The sequence below is a fragment of the Canis lupus genome, chromosome 30, assembly GCF_003254725.2.
Source record: "Canis lupus dingo isolate Sandy chromosome 30, ASM325472v2, whole genome shotgun sequence".
Taxonomy (NCBI): domain Eukaryota; kingdom Metazoa; phylum Chordata; class Mammalia; order Carnivora; family Canidae; genus Canis; species Canis lupus.
In genome coordinates this window covers 10,477,501-10,498,653 of record NC_064272.1, presented here as the reverse complement: position 1 = coordinate 10,498,653, position 21,153 = coordinate 10,477,501, and the positions used below count along the sequence as shown (strand labels likewise).

General features: G+C 37.4%; 1 protein-coding gene across 8 annotated transcripts in view; it reads left to right on the top strand.

The window, feature by feature from the left end:
• TP53BP1 (tumor protein p53 binding protein 1) overlaps nucleotides 1–21,153 on the top strand; it is a 97,821-nt gene that overhangs the window by 28,876 nt on the left and 47,792 nt on the right. For all 8 annotated transcript variants that reach the window (XR_004810964.2, XR_004810965.2, XM_025472988.3 and 5 more), the window contains exons 6-12: nucleotides 5,877–6,007; nucleotides 6,803–6,961; nucleotides 7,339–7,468; nucleotides 9,356–9,522; nucleotides 11,440–11,566; nucleotides 13,020–13,114; nucleotides 16,382–16,590. Coding sequence is in view for 6 of the 8 variants with exons in the window: in XM_025472988.3 (XP_025328773.1) it covers nucleotides 5,877–6,007; nucleotides 6,803–6,961; nucleotides 7,339–7,468; nucleotides 9,356–9,522; nucleotides 11,440–11,566; nucleotides 13,020–13,114; nucleotides 16,382–16,590 (1,018 nt within the window). In the remaining 2 variants the exon portion in view is untranslated. The remainder of the gene's footprint in view (nucleotides 1–5,876; nucleotides 6,008–6,802; nucleotides 6,962–7,338; nucleotides 7,469–9,355; nucleotides 9,523–11,439; nucleotides 11,567–13,019; nucleotides 13,115–16,381; nucleotides 16,591–21,153) is intronic.

Here is a 21,153-nt window from a genome sequence, read left to right as displayed (position 1 = left end):
CAGAACACATGTGTATTGATTTTTTTAATGTTGTCTTTATTCATAAATGCAAGTATTTTGGAAAAAGCTGCTTGTGAACTTTTCTACATAAAATTCCAAAAAAATCTTCCTCTCATATCTAGTGTCTAACTAAGCCAATGATCCTAACCATGGAGCATCCTATATACTATATATACTATATATACTAAAGAACTATAGATTGTTTTATTACCCTGTAAAAATTTTATTTTATTTTTTTAAAGATTTTAAGTAATCTCTACACCTAGCATGGGGCTTGAACTCACAACCTCAGAATCAGAGTTGCATGCTTCACCAACTGAGCCAGCCAGGCGCCCCTTGCTGTTAAACATTTTGAAAATGAGACGATTATAGATTCACATGCAGTTGTAAGAAATAATACTTAGAGATCCTTTGTAAACTTTGCCCAGTTTCCCAAATGGTAATGTTTTGCAAAGCAGTATAAAATCATAATCAGGTTATTAACATTGATAAAATCCACTGAATGTATTCAGATTTCCCTACTTTTACTTGTATTTGTGTGTGTGAATTTGTATAAAGTCTAGTTACCTGTGTATCTACCACTATAAATCAACATACGGAACGATTCCAGCACCACAAGGATCCCTAGTGCTATCCTTTTATTGCCATACCCACCTCTTCTCTTGCTGAACCTCTGGCGATCACTAATTAAGACTGTCCTTTGTGATATTTTGTCATTTCAAAATGTTATTTAAATGGGATCATATGTTATGTAACCCGTGGGATAGACTTTTTTTTAGCGTAATTCCTGGGAGATCCATCCAAATTGTTGCATGTATGGGTAGTTCATTCCTTTTTATTGCTGAGTAATGTTCCATGGTATGGATATACCACAGTTTAACCATTTACCTATTGTAGGAAGTCTAGGTTGATCTGGTTTTTGGCTGTTAAAAATAAAATTGCTCCCAGGGCACCTGGGTGGCTCAGTCAGTTAGATGTCTGACTCTTGGTTTTAGCTCAGATAATGATTTCAGGGTTGTGAGATCAAGCCCCACATCGGGCTCTGTGCTCAGCTCAGAGTCTGCTTGGGATTCTCTCCCTTTCCCTCTGCCCCATTCCCTGCTCTTGTGTGTGTTCTCTCTCTCTCTCTCTCTCTCTCAAATAAGTAAATAAAATCTTAAAACAACAAATAAAGTTGCTCTGAACATTTGCATGCTAGTTTTTGCATGAATATAAGTCTTCATATCTCTGGAATAAATGGCCAGGTGGGCAGTTGCATATTTATTTTTTTTTTAAGAAACTGCCAAACTATTTTCTAGAGGTGCTGTATCATTTTATAGTTTCACTAGCAGTGTAAGAGGTCCAGTCTATCCCTTCTCTTTTTTTTTTTTTTTTTTTTTTTTTCAGTCTATCCCTTCTCACCAGCATTTGGTGGTGTCACTATTTTATTATGGCCATTCTGATAAGAGTGTAGTGATGTTATCTCATTGTTTTAATTTGCATTTCCCTAGTGGCAAGTAATGTTGAACATCTTTTCATGTGCTTATTTGCCATCTGTACATCCTTTTAAAGGAAATGTCTGTTAATGTCTTCTGTCCATTTTCTAATTGAATGTTTAAAAATTGTGTTTTGGAAGTACTTTATATATTCTAGTTATTAGTCCTTCATAGGATATGTGGTTTGCAAGTATTTTCTCTCTGTAGTTTGTCTTTTCATCCTCTTCAGAGGGCTTTTCACAGAGCAGGTTTTTAATTCTGATGAGGTCTGTCAAATACTTTTAACAGAGCAATATAAATACATAGTTTATTTAAAAAATAGCTGATAGAGGTGCCTGGCTGGATCAGTCAGTTAAGTGTCCTACCTTGATTTCAGCTCAGGTCTCAGTCTTAGGGTTATGGGTTCAAGCCCCACGTTGGGCTCCATGTTGGGTATGGAGCCTACTTAAATAAAAATGAGCTTATAATGAAAAGCAGGGTCCTTATCCACCCGTGGTCCCTTTTCACAGAGGCAACCCTTTAAGTGTGTTTTAACTGCTTTGAGAGGTTATCTTCCTAGCACTCAATGCTATTGTAAACCTAACATCATTATACTGCCATTTCTTGTTTTATCAAATTAAGACAGTTGAATTATATATTGAAAGATACGGATTTGACTCAAAACACTCCCAATTTTTGATAGTAATTATTTTAGTTCTTTTAATGGCTACTTTTGTATTTCTAAATAATGTATTTATTTTAAGATTTTATTTGTTTGAGAGAGACAGAGAGCATGAGTGGAGAGAGGGGCAGAGGGAGAGGGAGAGGCAGACTCCCCGCTGAGCAGGGAGCCTGATGTGGGGCTTGATCCCAGAACCCTGAGATCATGAGCTGAGCTGAAGGTGGATAGTTGCTTAACCTACTGAGCAACCTAGGTGCCCTGTGTATTTCTAAATAATGTATTTAAACCTTTGTTTTCATCAGCTTCAGACAGTGGAAAAAAGTTTAACATCAGTACTATTTTTTTTTGTCTTTAATCTGATTTATTTCAGGCCTCTTAAGATTCATCTAATCATTTTACAGATATGTATTGGGTATTTCCTATATTTCAAGCAGTGTTGAATTTTGGAGTTGCAAAGAATCAGAAAAAATAAAAATCATAGACCTTAATGTAGCTTACATTCTCATATGGGATATAGTAATACATGGTAAATAAGTAAATAGTATGTTAGACACTAAGGGCTGAAGAGAAAAATATAGCAGAGAATAGCAGAGAAAGGGATAGAAAATGTCAGAGGAGTTGCAAGTTTAGATAGGGTGACTTAGGGAATGCCTCACTGATGTGATGTTTGATTAAAAGTTCTTAAGTGATGTCTCTAGTTATCTGGGATAAGTGCAGTCCATGCATTGAGAACAGCAAGTGCAAAGGCCCTGAGGTATGAGTGTGCCTGGAATATTTGAGAAATGACAAGGAGGTCAGCATGGCTGGAATAGAATGATGGAGAGAAGTGGGAAGTCAAGAGAAATAAAGGTGGAACCAGAATATGTGAGGCCTTACAGGTCAGTGTGAAGAATTCAGCTGTTTCTTTTAGTGAGATAGGAAGGCATTTAAGGGGTTTGAACAGAGGAATGACATAATCTGACTTAGATTTTGACAGGATCACTCTAGCTGCTGGATTAAGAATAGACTGAAGAGTGTACAATTTTTACTTGTGGATTATGCCTTGTTAAAGCTGGGGAAAAAAAGGCATTTAAATTAAAAAGGAGAATAGACTGAAGGAGGTGCAAGGGTAGAGGCAAGAAGACCAACTAGAAGACTACTGAACGTATTTATTTATTTTAGAGAGTGGAAGAGAGCACGTGTGTGTATATACAAGTAGGAGGGCAGAGGGAGAGTGAGAATCCCAAGCAGCCTCCATGCTGAGCTTTGGACCTCATGACCCTGTGATCACAACCTGAGCTGAAACCAGGAATTGGATGCTTGACCAACTCTGCTACCCAGGCGACCCCTGAAATAATTTAGGCAATGTTAGCCAGTGGCTAGACTAGAGTAGAAGTGATGAGGAGTGGTGAGAATCTGGGTTTTTTTTTTTTTTTTTTTTTGATTTTTTTTTTAGAATCTGGGTTTTTTGATTGGTTGTGGAGTATGAGAGAAAGGGAGGTAACAATACTGGAAGAATGGAGTCACTGCTAGAAGAGATGTGTAAGACTGCAGGAGAAGGTCAGGTTTAGACATACTGAAGTTGAGCTGACTTTTCAATGAACAGTTGGAGACAATTGATGTACAAGTCTGGATGGAGCTCAGGGGGAAGGTCTTAACTACTCTGGAAATTTAAATTGCAGAGTCACTAGTATATGTGGATGATATTTAAAGCTGAGTCTGGATAAGATCATTAAGGAGGTGAGTAAAGGTGAAGTTCCAAGGACTCACCGTGCCACCAGCATTTAGATGTCAGGGAAGGACATGAAGCAAAACCAAGAAAAGAGACTGAGGAAGAGCCAAAGTATGTGGTTTGTGTTGTCTTTCATTGCTCTTCTACATTTTGTCATGTTTGCTCTTGGACTTTCCCTGTAGTTCCCAAGGTTATGTAACTGGTCTTCCCAGTTATATAGGTAATATTCTATTTTATTTTTGTGAAAATCTTAGTCCCTTTTCCTTGGATCATGGTCCCCAACTTTGCATATTTATGTATACACCTTTTAATGCTCATTATAGTTATGCTCAGTAGTCTTTATACGAAACATTAAATGTATAGAAAGTTTCAAGGAAGCGAAAAATGTTGCCTATAATTCTGCCACCCAGAGGCTAATTGCTATAAACATGTTGGCATATTTCCCCTCTTTTGTGTGTGTGCACTTGATGGTTGACTTGTGTAAATTAAAAGTTTGTGTTTGACCTTTTTTGCTTAACAACATGGAATTTTTCCCATGGCAGTTAAAACTCTTAATAGCATTTTCCTGAAGTTTCTCATTTAAAAAATTTAAACCCACAGGAAAGATAAAAGGATAGTACATATTTGTTCTCTATATGTATGTGCGTATACACACACACACACACACACACATAAACATACATAAAATACACCTTTTGGGGGACTGGATTGTTTGAAACTAAGTTGCAGACATCATAGTTACCCTTTAATACTTCAGCATTTATTCCCTAAGAATAATACATTATTTTATATAATCGTAATAACCTTATCACACCTAAGCAAATACTAATTCGTAATACCTAGTAATGTAGTTCTATTCAGATTTTCACACTTGTATCGGATGTCAAAATATATTTTATAATAAACATTGTTTCAAATATATTAATTTACTGATCTGTTTAGTTTTCCAGGATCCAATCCAGGTCTTTTACACTTTGTATTTGTTTTTTTCAAACATTTTTTTTTTCAAACATTTTTAATAGTTGCAGAATATACAACAGTTTTATGGATCAGGAAATTATTTAATTATTTTCCTTTACTGGACTTAGAGGTATTTTTTAATCACAGTAAACATTGAGAAATAAGCTTGTACAAGGATCTTTCCAAATTTCAAATCATTTCTTGATGTTATTGAAATTTTGGGTTACAAACACTTTTTAGAGCTTTTTTAGAAACATCTTTCCAAATTGTTCTCCAGAAAGGTTCTGTTAGTTTATAAGAAACTAAGTAATTTAGTGTCATAAACATTATATAATAATGCTTATCTCAGGTTTGGGCAGCACCAAATAGCACCAAAAATACTGTTTATTTTTTTCTAATTTGATGAACAACAATTGGTTTATATGTTTTTCTACATGTTTAAAGATACTTGAATTTCTTCTTTATGAGTTGTCCATTTATGTTTTGGGGTTCTTCATATGAATTCCTTATATTTTTTGAAGATTATTCTTTTACATTTGTTGCAGTATTTTTTCCTAATTGTTGTCTTTTACTTTTGTTCATAATGTTTTTTGACCGTTAACTTCCTTTAAATATACAGACCTGAATTTTATTCAGACCCTCAGATTTTATAGATGTATTCTAAGGTTTTTCACTAAAATTTTTTGTGAACTGTGTCTGATTCAGTTGATGTATTTTTGAGTCCCTTCACTACACCTCTAATGCCTATCTTATGTCACTTGCCATTAATTCTCTTGAGGATAAGATTTTTTTTCTCCCTGCTTAAGCTTTTTCAGAGAAAGGTAAAATTCCAAGTATGTTTGTTCTTCTCTTAAGTATTTCTTACTTAATTCTGAGCAATGTGTTTTGGTTGTTATCCTTTCAGGTGCTTTTTGTAGAAAGAAGCACTAATGGGGACCAGGCTTTTTACTCTTTTCAAATTGGTTTAAGATATTGGTATGTGGGGTGTCACAGTAAATTTCGAAGAGTGCTTTGAGCAAAGTGTCCCAGCCTATCTGGGAATACATGATCGTTTCTTTCTGCTGTTTAGTGTTTTGGGGATGTCAGTGGAATCTGCTCCTCCTGCGGGTGAAGAGAAGGAAGAAGAAGTGGAAGAGAAGGAGGAGGAAAAGGAAGAAGATACTGGAGATGATATTACCACACACTCACTTGGTGCTGAAGGTAGCTTTATGCCTTTTTCTGGATAGTAAATTGTTTTAAGTCCCTTTCACTTAAGCATGTAGATATCTAAATTTCTCTTTATCGAGTTACAGATTTCTCATCATTAAATTGAGAAGAGTCATTAAGAAATTTACAGTTGTCTAAGATACTCCACCAAATTTGATGTTCAGGAATTTGATGCTTATTGGATAGCCCCCTTTCTGCATATTGATTCTTGTTACATTTGTTTTTCAAATATTTTGGGGATATATACTTCCTGTGTGGAAGCACAATCAGAATTGCTGTGTAGGTGGTTATAGTTTATGTTTATCTTCAGAAAGTAGACATAGTCTACCTATAAGGTACTCATAAGGTTTTATAATATGTAATTTTTTGCTTCATTACATATTTTCCGTCTTTTAGTGCCTTTATTCTTATTGTTTTGTGTTTTTAAAAAAGATGTATTTATTTTTGAGAGAGAATGTGAGTGAATGCACAAGCCAGGGGAGGGGCAGAGGGAGAAGGAGAGGATTTCAAGCTGACTCTCAGCTGAGCGTGGAGCCCAATATTGTGGGACTTGATCCTCATGACCCTGAGATCATGACCTGAGCTGAAATCAAGAGGTGGATGATTAACTGAGCCACTCAGGCACCCTTACTTTTAGTGCCTTTATTTTTAATTTTATTTTGAAAAACTTTGAGTCAGGGATTTGGTGTGGATGACTTAAAATGACCCTTTTATGTGCTAAGGGACAGCACCTTATACGGTGCATAATATTGTGACATGCTACCTAATTTCTTGGGGTTTTGTTTCTAGATCCTGCCTCATCACAGTTGGGCTTTGGAGTTCTGGAACTGTCCCAGAGCCAGGATGTTGAAGAACATACTTTGCCATATGAAGTAGATAAAGAGCCTCTACTGTCAGTAACCACCAATTCTAGTTATACTAGGCTGTCTAATATGGATGCTAATATTGGTATGAAACATATTTTTTGGCATTAGGAATTATTTAAAAACATTTTCCTACCAAGCTAGAGTTGGTTATCTTTTCCTTGATAGATTTTATAGCTACTAAGTTAATATAGTCTAAGTTAATATAGTAAGGTTGCAGAGTTGTCTGGCAAATACTTGTTAGTTGACGGCTTGAAGATTAATGAGAGTTTTTGTAAGTGGGTTACTGGTTATTTATTTATTTTTTGGTGGTTACTGGTTATTTTCCTTTTTTGGGACGATGCCTGTATATATTTTCAAATTGGACTTTTTATTAAAATCTTTGCCTTTAAAAACGTATTTGGGACTGCTTCTAGTACTTTGAAAAATTAAATGTCTTCTCCTGTCTTTTAAAATTTCAAGGAATTAAACATGAAGAACAGTCCAATGAAGATATCTCCATGGCAGAACAGCCTAGCAGGGATGTCCCTGTGGAAACAAAGACCAGTAAGGATGTACCTGGGTTAGAAGAGCAAAACCCACCATCTGCAAGGTAAACTACTCTTTCTAGAAAGTATTATTGAGTTTTTGCTTTAGGATCATACTTGTTTTACTTGGCTAGGTGGAAACATTTTTAGAAATTGTTGATTTTCCACCCCTTATAATGTGCATATTTCTGGTCCAGTGGAAACATTGATTGTTTATGAATTTTTACTGTGTCTTCATCTCATCTTCAGGCATATTACAAGGCTATTTTATTGCTTCAGTAACTAAAGCATGACTCCTTTTTTTTTTTTTTTAAAGATTTTATTTATTCATTCATGAGAGACAGAGAGAGGCAGAGACACAGACAGAGGGAGAAGCAGGCTCCATGCAGGGAGCCTGATGTGGGACTCAATCTGGGGTCTCCAGGATCACACCCTGGGCTGCAGGTGGCACTAAACCGCTGTGCCACCAGGGCTGCCTACCTTCTCCCCTCCCTTCTTTTTTTTTTTTTTTTTAATTTTATTTATTTATGATAGTCACAGAGAGAGAGAAAGAGAGAGAGGCAGAGACACAGGCAGAGGGAGAAGCAGGCTCCATGCACCGGGAGCCCGACGTGGGATTCGATCCCGGGTCTCCAGGATCGCGCCCTGGGCCAAAGGCAGGCGCCAAACCGCTGCGCTGCCCAGGGATCCCCCCTTCTTTTTTTAAGATTTTTATTTTTAAGTGATTTCTGCATCTAGCACATGGGGCTCGAACACAAACCCTAAGATCAGGAGTTGCATGCTCCACCAACTGAGCCAGTCAGGTGCCCCTATAAGCATGATTCCTTAATTTTGGCTTGTCACTCCTCTTTGATCTTTGTCTACAGAGGCACGGTCTTTCTATGGGAGGACTTCATACCCTCTCTAGTGTTATGAGGAGTCAATAATATATTTGAAAATCTATTCCTATATTTAAGTAAGGAGTACCCAAATTACTTTGGCCCTCAGGTATCTTGCTGAAATATGTAGCTTTTAGAGATGTATTCTTTCCCAAGTCCTCTAGGTCTTAACTTGGTAGGAATTAGGCACTTTGGTAGAAATTAGGCATATCTCTAGTCTCTACCTGTGGTGATTGTTGTGTCCCAAACTGCATTGCCTCTGGTCAACAGCTCAAGTTTGGATTTGGCAGGGGAAAACGGGGATGCTTCCAATTTGGGGAAGGTGATGAATAAACATTCAGTATTGTTTTCTAGCTTCCTTCAGTGGAGACAGTGGGAATGGGGTGCTGAACAAAATTGAATATCAAGAGAAGTTGTCTTTCTGATGCAAAACACTCAGTCTAACTTGGGCTGACTTTTTAGGCTTTTCTTAAGGAAGTTGCCCTGTAGCTAGTTTTGCTATCATTTTAGTAGGTGAAGCTATTTCCCAAGTCTCTGGAAAGGGGCCAGCAATGAGTCTTCAATATATGAGTAATGTTGGTTATGAAGGATTCTTGGTTTTGGGCTTAGGTTGGGCTAGGAATAGATAATGGGTGTGGCAGTAGTGCAGAGGATAATTCACACCCAAGCTCTTTTTGTGGAAGGTCCTCATTAGGACTGACATTGTTCTGGTCTGGGTCACAATCTTTCATGTTTACCTAGGTAACGGAGAAATTCTTAACAAAAATCCTTAAATCGCCTATCAGAAATCTTGGATAGCATGCTGCACAGCAGTGAGCAAAGTTGAAAAGAAATATTACTGTGTGAGAGATAGGCTTTGAAATGGGCTGAGAAAAAAAAAAAAAAGAAATGGGCTGAGGCTTTGTATCATAAAAAGTAGCTTATTTCACTTTTAGGACATAGTTACATAAACTAGAGCCACTGGAAGTTTTGAGATTATTAAAGGGAAAACATAAAACAGGAAAAGCTTTTTAATTCGGAGGTGAGAGTATTTGAATTAGCAACTCTTTCTCCTGGTGATTTGAATTTCCTTAGGTCAGAGGATATGCCTTCTAGTCCCAAAGTATCTCTTGCTGCTATGGAAACAAACGAACGAATAACTGCTCAAGAGCTTTTGCAAGGTGGACTGAAGATTCAGAAGTCACCAGAACCTGAGGTTTTGTCAACTCAGGAAGACTTGTTTGACCAGAGCAATAAAGCAGGTACAAAGAAGAATTAGTTGCTGTAGCTTCTCTTCCCCAAAGATCTAAACTTTTTTTTTTTTAAAGATTTTATTTATTCACGACAGACACACAGAAAGAGAGAGGCAGAGACCCAGGCAAAGGGAGAAGCAGGCTCCATGCAAGGAGCCCGATGTGGGAGTCGAACCTGGGAATCCGGGATCATGCCCTGGGCCAAAGGCAGGCACTAAACTGCTAAGCCACCCAGGGATCCCCAAAGATCTAAACTTTATTTCTGTTTGGAGGCTACTATTTAAGTTAGAAGGCACTTGATAGATATGTAGACTTGTTTGTAATATAGGAGGAAAATATGTTTCTAGCTGATTAATGAGAAGGGCTTTTGGGAATGATTGCTCTTTAATATTTTGACATAGTTTTCTCTCTGTTTAGATGGAGATATTGAGGAATAATAGTAATATGGTAAATTTAATATTTTGGACAGAGTAGCTCTTTCTGTCACCATAGATCTTCAGATTTTAAATATCATGATAAATAAGTATAGATTTTTCATAATCACCTGGGCAATAGTCTTTCTACTCATCTATCAGAAATAGGAAGTTATAGCCTAGCAGAAAGAACATAAAACTTATATAAGACTGGAATGGTTTTTGTTTCACATTTTGTTAACCTCCACCACTCCCCATTCCGAAATCTCACAGAGCCAGATAGCTTCAGTAACAACCAGCAAAATATGTGTTGGTTGTAAGGAGGGAAGAAGAAAAGGTTATATTCCTTTACTGTGTGCTGGGAATGTGTGCAAGACATTCAAAGAGTCACCAAGGAAACTTTCTTGGTCTTTCACTGAAGCTTGTATTTAAGAAATTCCTTTATTTGAGAGAGCGTGAGCATGCATGTACAGGTTGGGGGCAGAGGGAAAGGGAGAAGCAGACACCTTCCCCTTTCATTGAGCAGGGAGTCCAAGGCGGCCCCAATCCCAGGACCCTAAGATCATGACCTAGCTGAAGGCAGATGCTTAACAATTGAGCCACCCAGTGACCCAAGAAATTCCTTTATACTTCAGATTAATGTAGCTGATACTCCCATCTATTGCTAGGGAGAAGGGACCAACAGGAGATTCTTCATAATATAAATCAGTAATGGCTGCTTATATATCCTTTTACTAATGCATTAGTATTTTTTGTCTCTGAGGAGGCTCACGTTCTAATCATGAAAATTGCTGCATCCCCATCATCAGGTGTTAAGTGCATTGTTTTGACTTTTCCCATCTGCATCATGGCATGAGCTTTACTTCACTTTAGGTAGACCTTGGAATAAAAGCCTTACTTGCTATTTTATAATAGAAGCTTCACAAGAAAGAAGAGGTTTTAGAATTCTGCCTTTTTCCTCCAAGCTTTGATCAGAATAGAAAGGACTAAGGAATCCTTTTTTGTCAGTTCTGTATTAAGGAAACCCATAATTTAAGACACCTGGGTGGCTCAGTTGGTTAAGTGTCTGCCTTTAGCTCAGGTTATGATCCTGGAGTCCTGGGATCGAGAGCCCCAGGTTGTTTGTCCCTTTCCCTTTTATACCCCTCCAACCCTCAGGCCCTGCTTGTGCTCTCTCAAATAAATGAATAAAATCTTAAAAAAAAAAAAAAGAGGAAACCTATAATTTAGTAGGGAGGGTGGGATTGAATGGTCACTCAGAATTTGTGTTAGCATCCATTTCATTGACTGTACTACAACTTGAAAACAGTTTCTACCCTCTTGGAACATGGTTGGAAACATGGATATTATTCTTTTAGCAGTACTCAGTGGTCTCTTTTTTTCTTTTCTTTTCTTTTCTTTTCTTTTCTTTTCTTTTCTTTTCTTCTTTCTTTTTTTTTTTTTTACAATTGAGTAATGTCAATCTGAGAAGCAAATGCAACTAGAATTTTTTTTCTCTCTCTTTTTTTGAAAGCTTCTGGTGATTGCTCTACTCCTTTAAGGGAAGAAGGTGGAATTTCTCTAGTTTCCACACCTGCTACCACTCTGCAACTCCTGCAGCTGTCTGGTCAGAGGTCCCTTGTTCAGGAGAGTCTTTCCACGTAAGTAATCCTGAAATAGCTCTGCCAAGGAAACAAGGGTCTTTTTTTTTTTTTTTTTTTGGAAACAAGGGTCTTAGGCTAAGGTTAAAAGAGCTAAAATTGTCTACTGGTCCAGAATTCTTTTTTAAACCAAAAGGCAAACTCTAGGCTTTAGAATTTTTGGATTAAGAACTTAGTGGACCTATTGAAGGCAGGTAGCTCTGCTTTCTTTTTTTTTTTTTTTTTTTTTTTTTAAATTTTATTTTATTTTATTTTTATGATAGTCACACACAGAGAGAGAGAGGGGCAGAGACATAGGCAGAGGGAGAAGCAGGCTCCATGCACCGGGAGTCCGACGTGGGATTCGATCCCGGGTCTCCAGGATCGCGCCCTGGGCCAAAGGCAGGTGCCAAACCGCTGCGCCACCCAGGGATCCCTAGCTCTGCTTTCTTGTTTTGAGGTTTTATAATAGTAGCCCAAAGGTTTCACTAGGAAGAAACTGCCCAGTTATGTACTCTTATACATCCAAAATAAGCATTCTGCTCCTCCATTTGACCAGCAGTTCTTTCCGTTTAAGAGCTTAGGGGTGGAGAATAGGTTATACTAGAGCTAATAGTAATTAGAGTACTTTATCTCTGTGTTATGGCAAAGAGGCTTTTTTTTTTTTAAATTTTTATTTATTTATGATAGTCACACAGAGAGAGAGAGAGAGAGAGGCAGAGACACAGGCAGAGGGAGAAGCAGGCTCCATGCACCGGGAGCCTGACGTGGGACTCGATCCTGGGCCAAAGGCAGGCGCCAAACTGCTGTGCCACCCAGGGTTCCCGCTTTTTTTTTTTTTTTTTTTTAAATAAAAACGTGCCTGATTTTTCTAATAGTAGGCAAAAAATGGTGTTAATATTTTTATCTCATTTCTGCAGATGAATGTATTTTGTAGTAGTTTCTCCTTCTGCTTTGCAATCATGGTGTCCTTTTGTCCGATTATTTACTTCTCTTAGAATTATATGGCTTTATCCTTACTCTTTTTTTTTTTTTTTAAAGATTTTATTCTTTTTTTTTTTTTTTAAGATTTTTATTTATTTATTCACGAGAGACACGAAGAGAGAGAGAGAGAGAGAGAGGCAGAGACATAGGCAGAGGGAGAAGCAGGCTCCATGCAGGGAGCCTGATGTGGGACTTGATCCTGGGTCTCCAGGATCATGCCCTGGGCTGCAGGCGGCGCTAAACCGCTGAGCCACCGGGGCTGCCCTCCCTTACTCTTTTTTTTTTTTTTTTTTCTAATTTTGGATGTGTCTGGTATGAGAAATAGTTAAGTATTATTCATCGCTCTTCTACCAATGTCTGGTAGCTGTTTGAGAGATTGTTAATAAGATTTCGCTGAATGACTTAGATACTTTTGCTATTAGAAAGTAAAAAACAAATGTAAAACTGTGGCTGTGGTAAAATAACCTGTAAATTCTTTCTTTACATAAAGGAATTCCTCAGATCTTGTTGCTCCTTCCCCTGATGCTTTCCGATCTACCCCTTTTATCGTTCCTAGCAGTCCCACAGAGCAAGAAGGGAGAAAAGGTGAGCTCTCTCTTGATCTGTCTGTTGATCCTCAGATTAGAAGAGGAGGAGCACTTCTGCGTTGCAAAACGTAGCTTCTTGTTTGAACACTGTGATAGTATTTAATAGACTGATACCTGTCCCACCTGCAGGGATGTGACGTAGTGTAAAAGTGTTCTCCTCAATTCTGTGCTCTTCTAACACTGATTTTTATGAAAATTCTGTGTTATTGATTTCATTTTTTAAAAAATCCTTAAGGTAAAATTTTTCTGTTTTTAAGGTTGAACTCAAAGTAGTATATTACAATGGCATTTAAGTGAAGAATTGAGTTTATTACTAATAGTCCAGTAGTTTCCAGTACATGTTGACAAGGTCTTGGTGAAAGGGAATCAAAAACTGTTTCTTGTGCTCTTTAAAATTTACTTTTGCTATCACCAAAGCAGTTTTAGTGGAAGAGTGGCTAGGAGTAGGTGGTAGAAATTTTGACTTCATTCACATCCATTGCGGACCTAGTGATGTTCTATTTAATCACAAGAAAGATTTCTTTTTTACTTAATTTATCTCAGTAACTAAACCTCTCTTTTTTTTTTAAATTTATTTATTTATGATAGAGAGAGAGAGGCAGAGACACAGGCAGAGGGAGAAGCAGGCTCCATGCACCGGGAGCCCGATATGGGATTCGATCCCGGGTCTCCAGGATCGCGCCCTGGGCCAAAGGCAGGCGCCAAACCACTGCGCCACCCAGGGATCCCTAAACCTCTTTTACTCTGTTCTAGTTCATATCCAGTCACTTACTCAAGATCTATCTTTTTTTTTTTTTTTAATATTTTTATTTATTTATTCATGAGAGGCATAGAGAGAGGCAGAGACACAGGCAGTGGGAGAACCAGCCTCCATGCAGGAAGCCCCATGTGGGACTTGTTCCTGGGACTCCAGGGTCATGCCCTGAGCTGAAGGCAGATGCTCAACCGCTGAGCCACCCAGGCATCCCGATATTTCTTTTTTTTTTAAAGATTTATTTATTTGTGCATAGGGTGAGCGGCAGAGAGAGAAGAGAATCCGAAGCAAGCTCTAGCCCAGTGCAGAGCCTGACATGGGCTCCATCTCATGACCCTGAGATCATGACCTGAGCTGAAATCATGAGTCAGACGTTTATCCAGCTGAGTCACCTGAGTGCCCCAGTCATTCAAAATATTTCTAAATTCCTACTACTATTATGAAACCTTTTCCAGTAAATTTCATGATTTTTTTCCTTTTTATTCTTTCACATACCAATAATGTATGATAGCTGTTGTTTATTGAGCACTTAAAGTATGCCAGGCACTGTTTTGTGTACCTCTCTTTGGTTCTAGGTGCTTTTCTTTGTTGTTTTGTTTTGTTCATTGAACTCTCACAGCAGTCCTAAGAAATAGGTGTTACTTTTATCTCCATTTTACAGTTTAGGAAACAGAGTCACAGAGAGTTTCACAACTGATAAGTCACAGAGGCAAGATTTGAACTCAGGCAGCTGCCTCCAGAGCCTGTGGTCTTATCTGTTGTTTACATGCTTCCTGTGATATTCTGCTGTCTTTATTCTCAAGTGATGTAAATAGAGTAATATATTTAACTGTTTTTCAGATGTAATTTACCCATGACAAAATTTTATCTTTCTTTTGCCACTACGTTTGTGTCTGGCTGTTTGTCTTGAAATCAGTTGTAGGTATCCAAATGGACTACTGTAATTTTAAGCATGACATAATTTATGATATCTTTGGTAAAAAGTAAAAGTGAATCCATCTTACAAAAAAATCCTACTACAAGTTAAGTTTGGCTTATACTTAAAACTTTTTTCTATTTATGGTGGGAACATTGAAGATACATAAAAAATAATTCTATTAAAAATGCCTTCTCCCTGATTGTAAGATGATTAATACTCACTATAGAAAGTTTGGAAAGCATATAGGAAAGTAATAAAAATCACTGGGATACTGCAATCCAGCTATAATTAATTTTTTATTATATTTCCTTTCAGAGTATTTTCTATGCATAAAAAAGTGTTTTAGAAACTTGGGAGTATGTTATATATATGATTTGGTGGTGGTGTTTCTCTTTTAATGTAACATATTGTGTTTTCTCCTGTCAATGATATTTTAGATTTAATGCATTTGCTTAATATGTGCATAATTGTTTGTGGTCTATATATGTTTGCTTGCTTCCTTCCTTTTCTTTCTTTTTTCTTTCTTTCTTTTCTTTCTTCCTTTCTTTCTTTTTCTTTCTTTCATTATTAACCTAAAGCCTTTTTATATGTAGTGCTTAGAACAGTAGGTCTTTAATAAGTGCTTTGTCATGGTGAGAGAGATCAAAAGGTGTAATGAAAATACTTAAACAGAGCTGTAGTAGTGTACTCAAGGCCTATAGCAATTAGACTATAATGTGAGGTTGAAGTCAAGCAAAGCAGAAAGAGTAGGTATTGAGGTGAGGCATAGCCAATACTGTGAGTGTAGATTGCAGTGAAAAACTTAGTGGCATAGATAATTTGTGAGAGTGGTCTAGAGGGAAGCCTGTTTGGCATCAAGTTGTAAAATAGGGGGAAAAGCATTGTTGAATCAATACCCAGCTAGCTAGGTGGGGTCTGAGGAAGAGCCTGTTAGCTGACAGGTGGGTATTATATTATGGGAAAGCAGTGGGGTGGTGGTGTGTGTGTGTGTGTGTTTCCCCCTTGGGCCATTTGTCTCAGGATTAGTGGCTTGGTACTTCCTTCTTTGATAAATCACTGCTTGATTGACATTGATAGATTCTTTTTCTTCTGTATTTGTCCTGGCATTCATCTCTCTGCTTAGCAGTTGCTAATGCAAATATAATGAGTTCATAAATAAGTAGGTAATAGAGTGGTGAGCAAGTTCTGCCTTTCAAGGCCTGTGGCAAAATATATGATGGTTAAATGTGGTGACATTAATCTGAAGGTTCCTATGCAAAATACGAAAAACTGAGTTATAGTAGGGAAAGGTGTTTTAGAGGATCCTAGTTAATTTAACATTTCATGTGGTTGAGTGGGTATCCTGAGATGAACCCCAGTTTCATCTGTATCTGAGGATTTGGGGAGTGTGGACCTTCCTCCTCCCAGGGGAAGAAAGTGTAATGCTAGATTTCTGTGACTCAATCTACTGTTAATCTCTGCTTTTCTGAAAATTAAATCATTGTTTTTTAGGAATAGAAATTTCTGTAATACAGTTGGTACTAGTGGTGTTAGAACATGAGTAATATTGATGAGTACTTATTTTTTAATTTGTTTTTCGTGTTTTAAACCAGATGAGCCAATGGACATGACAGTGTTATCAGAAGGAAAAGGAGAATCTTTTGAGAAGAAACTCCAAGATGATGAACCAGTGGAGATAGAAAACCCTCCTGTCCCACCTGAGCCTGTTATATCACCACAGGCCTCAACACCAGTATCTCAGAGCACACCAGTCTTTAATCCTGGGTCACTTCCTATCCCATCGCAGCCTGAGTTTTCTCACGTGAGTATTATAGGAGTGTTTCCCTATTAATTTTTTTTTCTTTAACAATCTTTTTTTTTTTTTCTTTTTCTTTTTTAAATTTTATTTATTTATGAGAGACACAGAGAGAGAGGCAGAGACACAGGCAGAGGGAGAAACAGGCTCCATGCAGGGAGCCCGACATGGGACTCGATCCCAGGTCTCCAGGATCATGCCCTGGGCTGAAGGCGGCGCTAAACCGCTGAGCCACCAGGGCTGCCCTCTTTAACAATCTTTGAGGTATAACTTATAAACCATAAAGTTCACCCATTTTATTTTATTTTATTTTATTTTATTTTTATTTTTTATTTTTATTTTTTTTGTTCACCCATTTTAAATATGTAATTTAGTGATATTTAATACAGTTACAGAGTTGTGCAGCTGTCCTCACGGTCTAGTTTTAGAACATTTCTAGAGTCACTTATGTGTAAACTGTCTTTAACTTGTATTTCTTGTACTGTCTTTAACTTTTTGAAAATGTTAGTGCAGAATTGAAGGGGGATGTTAATCATTATCCTACTGTAACACAACTACTACCAGTTTTGTCTTTTCACGTGTCTATTTTTTTAAATGATGTTGTTTATAGTGAACACATAACTTTAATCTTTTCCAGGTTACATTGCATCATAATGATTTTTCAGTATTACATAGTCTTCATACTACCCTTTCCTTTTTTTTTTTTTTTTTTTTAACGAGTGAGATTACAGGTGCATGGGGAAGGGCACAGGGAGAGGGAGAGAAGCAGACTCCACCAAGTGTGGAGCTTGAAGCCGGATTCCATCTCACGACCCTGAGATCGTGACCTGAGCCGAAATCAAGAGTTAGATGCTTAACTGAGACCCAACCCCATACCACCTTTTCAAAACTTGTATAGTATTTCTCTGAGTGAATATAACATAAGCTAATTAATCATTCCAGCATGGAGGGTTTTAAGATGGTTTTTAGTTTTCAAATGAGAAGTTAGTTTTCTTCTAAAAGCAAGGGAAAACTAACATGTCTTTTGTATAATTCTAAATTTAAATATTAAAAACATAAAATGCAAAAAAAAAAATGCGTGTTTTATTCATAGTGAATTAAAGGTCCTAAATCTAAGTGTGTATGTTATATGTTCAATCTAAATGCCTCTTGTAAGACTAATTGGGGGATTATTTTAGTGTTCTTGGGAGAACAACTTTCATGCCTTTCAGTTTGCAGGTGTTGTACTAAAAGTTTATATTGAATAATGAACGGTAGTGAAAAATACTACAAATTTAGTATAGAGGAGACAGTAGGAAGAAAAGTTTAATTGTTTTCTGGAGTTTTTAAAACTTGTCTGTTTTGTTGAAAATTCCATTTTATACCAATCATTAGAAGTGATTTGGTGATGTGGTTAAGAACGACTCTGGAGTTAGAACTTTCTAGACTTACTCCTGGCCCTACCATTACTGCCTGCCATTGTGACCAGTTGAAACTGAGCCTGTTTTCCTCATCAAATAAAATGGGTATATGGACACTACCTACCTACCTCATAGGGTAGTTGTGAAGGTTAAATGCTACCTGGATTAGTGCCTTGCATGTGTAAACACTTGAGAAGAGTTAGCTTTGCTGGTGTTAAAAGAGTGAAGACTTGGTTACCTGGAGATGAAGTCAGTGTTCAACCACCATGTGTCTTTTAGTTTTGTTTTTCTGTGAAAATTGTCTGTGAACATACATAGCTTTAAAGAATCATCAGAATTTAGGGATGAGCTGTGAGCATTGATGGAGAGTACTGAGAAGAATTTTATAGAAGAGGTAGCTGATGTGAAAGAGACAAGTTACAGATGTTTATCAGTGACTAAACAGGACTTATGTGGAAATGTATATCTTTGCAAAGGTATTCCCTACCAGGAGAAGTGAAGCATGGCTAAAAAGGGATAAACTGACTCTAACAAGGCACCATTGAAGAAATTGCCTCACCTTCAGCATTTACCAAAGACCTTCAGAGGCATCTATACAGCCAGCAATGAACATTTGAGACAAATGAGTGATGTTGAGATGTCTCAGCCAGTAGAGTAGTCTGTGTCTCCTAAAAACAAGAAAAAGCAAAACAAAACAAACAAAAAAACCTCAGGAATACCTTAACAGTTTTTATGTTAAGGGTTTGTTTTTAATTAATAAGCACTTCTAAAAGCCAAAAAAGGAGTCTGATGGTTAAAACAAGATCTCTACTCACTCCTACCCAGAGACGACCACTTTCAGTTCCTTAAACTTTTTCTTGTGTTATGTATCTCTATAATTCTGTATATCATACATTCTTTTAAAAAGGGTTGCTTTTTTTTTTTTTTTTTAGAGAGATTTTATGTATTTATTCATGAGAGAATGAGAGACCCAAAGATATAGACAGACATAGGCAGAGGGAGAAGCAGACCCCTTATGGAGAACCTGATGTGGGACTCGATCCTGGGACTCCAGGACTGTGCCCTGAGCCAAAGGCAGATGCTCAACCACTGAGCCACCCAGGCATCCCTTTAAAAAAGTTTTTAAGGGTGTCTGGGTGGCTTTGTCAGTTAAGTGTTTGACTCTTGATTTCAGCTTAGGTCACTATCTCAGGGTTATAAGATTGAGCCAGTGTCGGGCTCTGTGCCTGGTTTAAGATTCTCTCTCTCCCTTTCCCTTTGCCCCTTCCTTGCCCCCTGAAAAATGTTTTATCTATTCCCCTATCTTACCAGTATAGTTACATCATAATTTTGTTTAAACCATTATTAAGTTTATATCATTATGAACACTATTATAAACACTATTCAAAGCAGTATCTGTGGAATATTATTATTTTTCATGTTTAGATAATTTCTTTTCTCTGGAATTGATAATAGTCTATTTTATTTGTTTAGTTTTCTGCATATTTTTCACTTCAACCCGAGGCTCTCTACCAATTGCCAATTCTCTACCAATCTCCTTTCAGGATGTTTGGGGGCCTCAAACTTCATCTCTTTGGAGAAACCTCTTTTGGAGACTCCTGATTTCTAATCTTTACTGTTTTCTTCTATTCTTGGTGCATCACTCACCTCCTTTTCACCATAGTCCTTGGAGGTTGTCTTTACGTGTCTTTGTGTTGGATTCTTTTTGGGCTCCATGTCCTACTTGGTTTACTCATTTTAGTGGAGGGTATTCTTTAGTAGCATACTGTCTACTCTCCTTTTTTTTTTTTTTTTCTTTAAGATTTTATTTATTTATTTGAGAGAGAGAGGAGCTGAGCAGGGAGCCCAACATGGGACTCAGTCCCAGGACCCTGAGATCATGACCTGAGCTGAAGTCAGGTGCTTAACTGACTGAGCCACCGAGGCGCCCCTCTGCTCTCATTATTGACTCATAGTTTGTAGAAATATAGAATTATAGGTTGGAAATAGCTTTCCTTTTAATTTTTGAAGGCATTGTTCCACGATCTTCAAAATTCCAGTGTTACTATTGAGAAGTGTGAAGTCAATCTGATTCTGATCTTTAATATGTGAGCTGTTACTCTCCTTACTGAAATCTTGTAGGATTTACTCTTTGTCCTTCGTGTTACGAAATTTCCAACCCCATGACACAGGTTTATTTTCATTGTATTGGGCATTTGTTAAACCCTCTCAATCTAGAAATTTAAGTCCCTTTAATTTAGGGATATTTAATTGTTTAATTTCTTCCCCTTTGTTCTTTTTAAAAAAATTTCCCTTACTAGAATACCTATTATTGATTTTTGTTTTAAGTTTTTATGTATTTATTCATGAGAGTCACAGAAAGAGAGGCAGAAGGAGGAGAAGCAGGCTCCATGCAAGGAGCCTGATGCGGGACTCGATCCTGGGAATCTGGGATCAGGCTCTGATCCAAAGCTCAACTTCTGAGCTACCCAGGCGTCCCTTATTATTGGGATATTGAAACTCCTTGAATAGTCTTGTAATTCTGTTTTGTCTCATACGTTACATTTCTTTCAATTTTTTGGGTGATTTCCTCAACTATCTTTAAAAAAACCAACCTTATTGAGATAATAATTCACATATGTTTACTTTTTTTTTTTTTTTTTTTTTTTAAGATTTGATTGTCTCTCTGTGTCTCTCATGAATAAATCAGAGAGACCTAGGGAGAGGAAGAAGCAGGCTCCATGCAGGGAGCCCGATGTGGGACTTGATCCCAGAATTCCAGGATCACACCCTGAGCCCAAGGCATACATTCAACCGCTGAGCCACCCAGGCATCCCGATGCCTTTTTTTAAAGTGTATAATACAGTGGCTTTTAGTATATTCACAGAATTGTGCAGTTAGTTGCCACAATCTAATTTTAGAACATTTTCATCTCTCCCCTTCTCCAAAAGACCCCATGCTCATTAGCAGTCGTTCCTATTTTCCCCATCCCTAGCCAAACACTAATCTACTCCATGTTTCCATAGGTTTGCCTGTTCTAGACATTTTATAAGTGGAATTCTATAATAGGTAGTCTTTTGTGATTGGTTTCTTCAAATTAGCACGTTTTCACGGTTCATTCACATTGTGGTGTGTATCAGAACTCTTTCCTTTTTATTCTGAATACTACTACATTCTGTTTATAAGATAC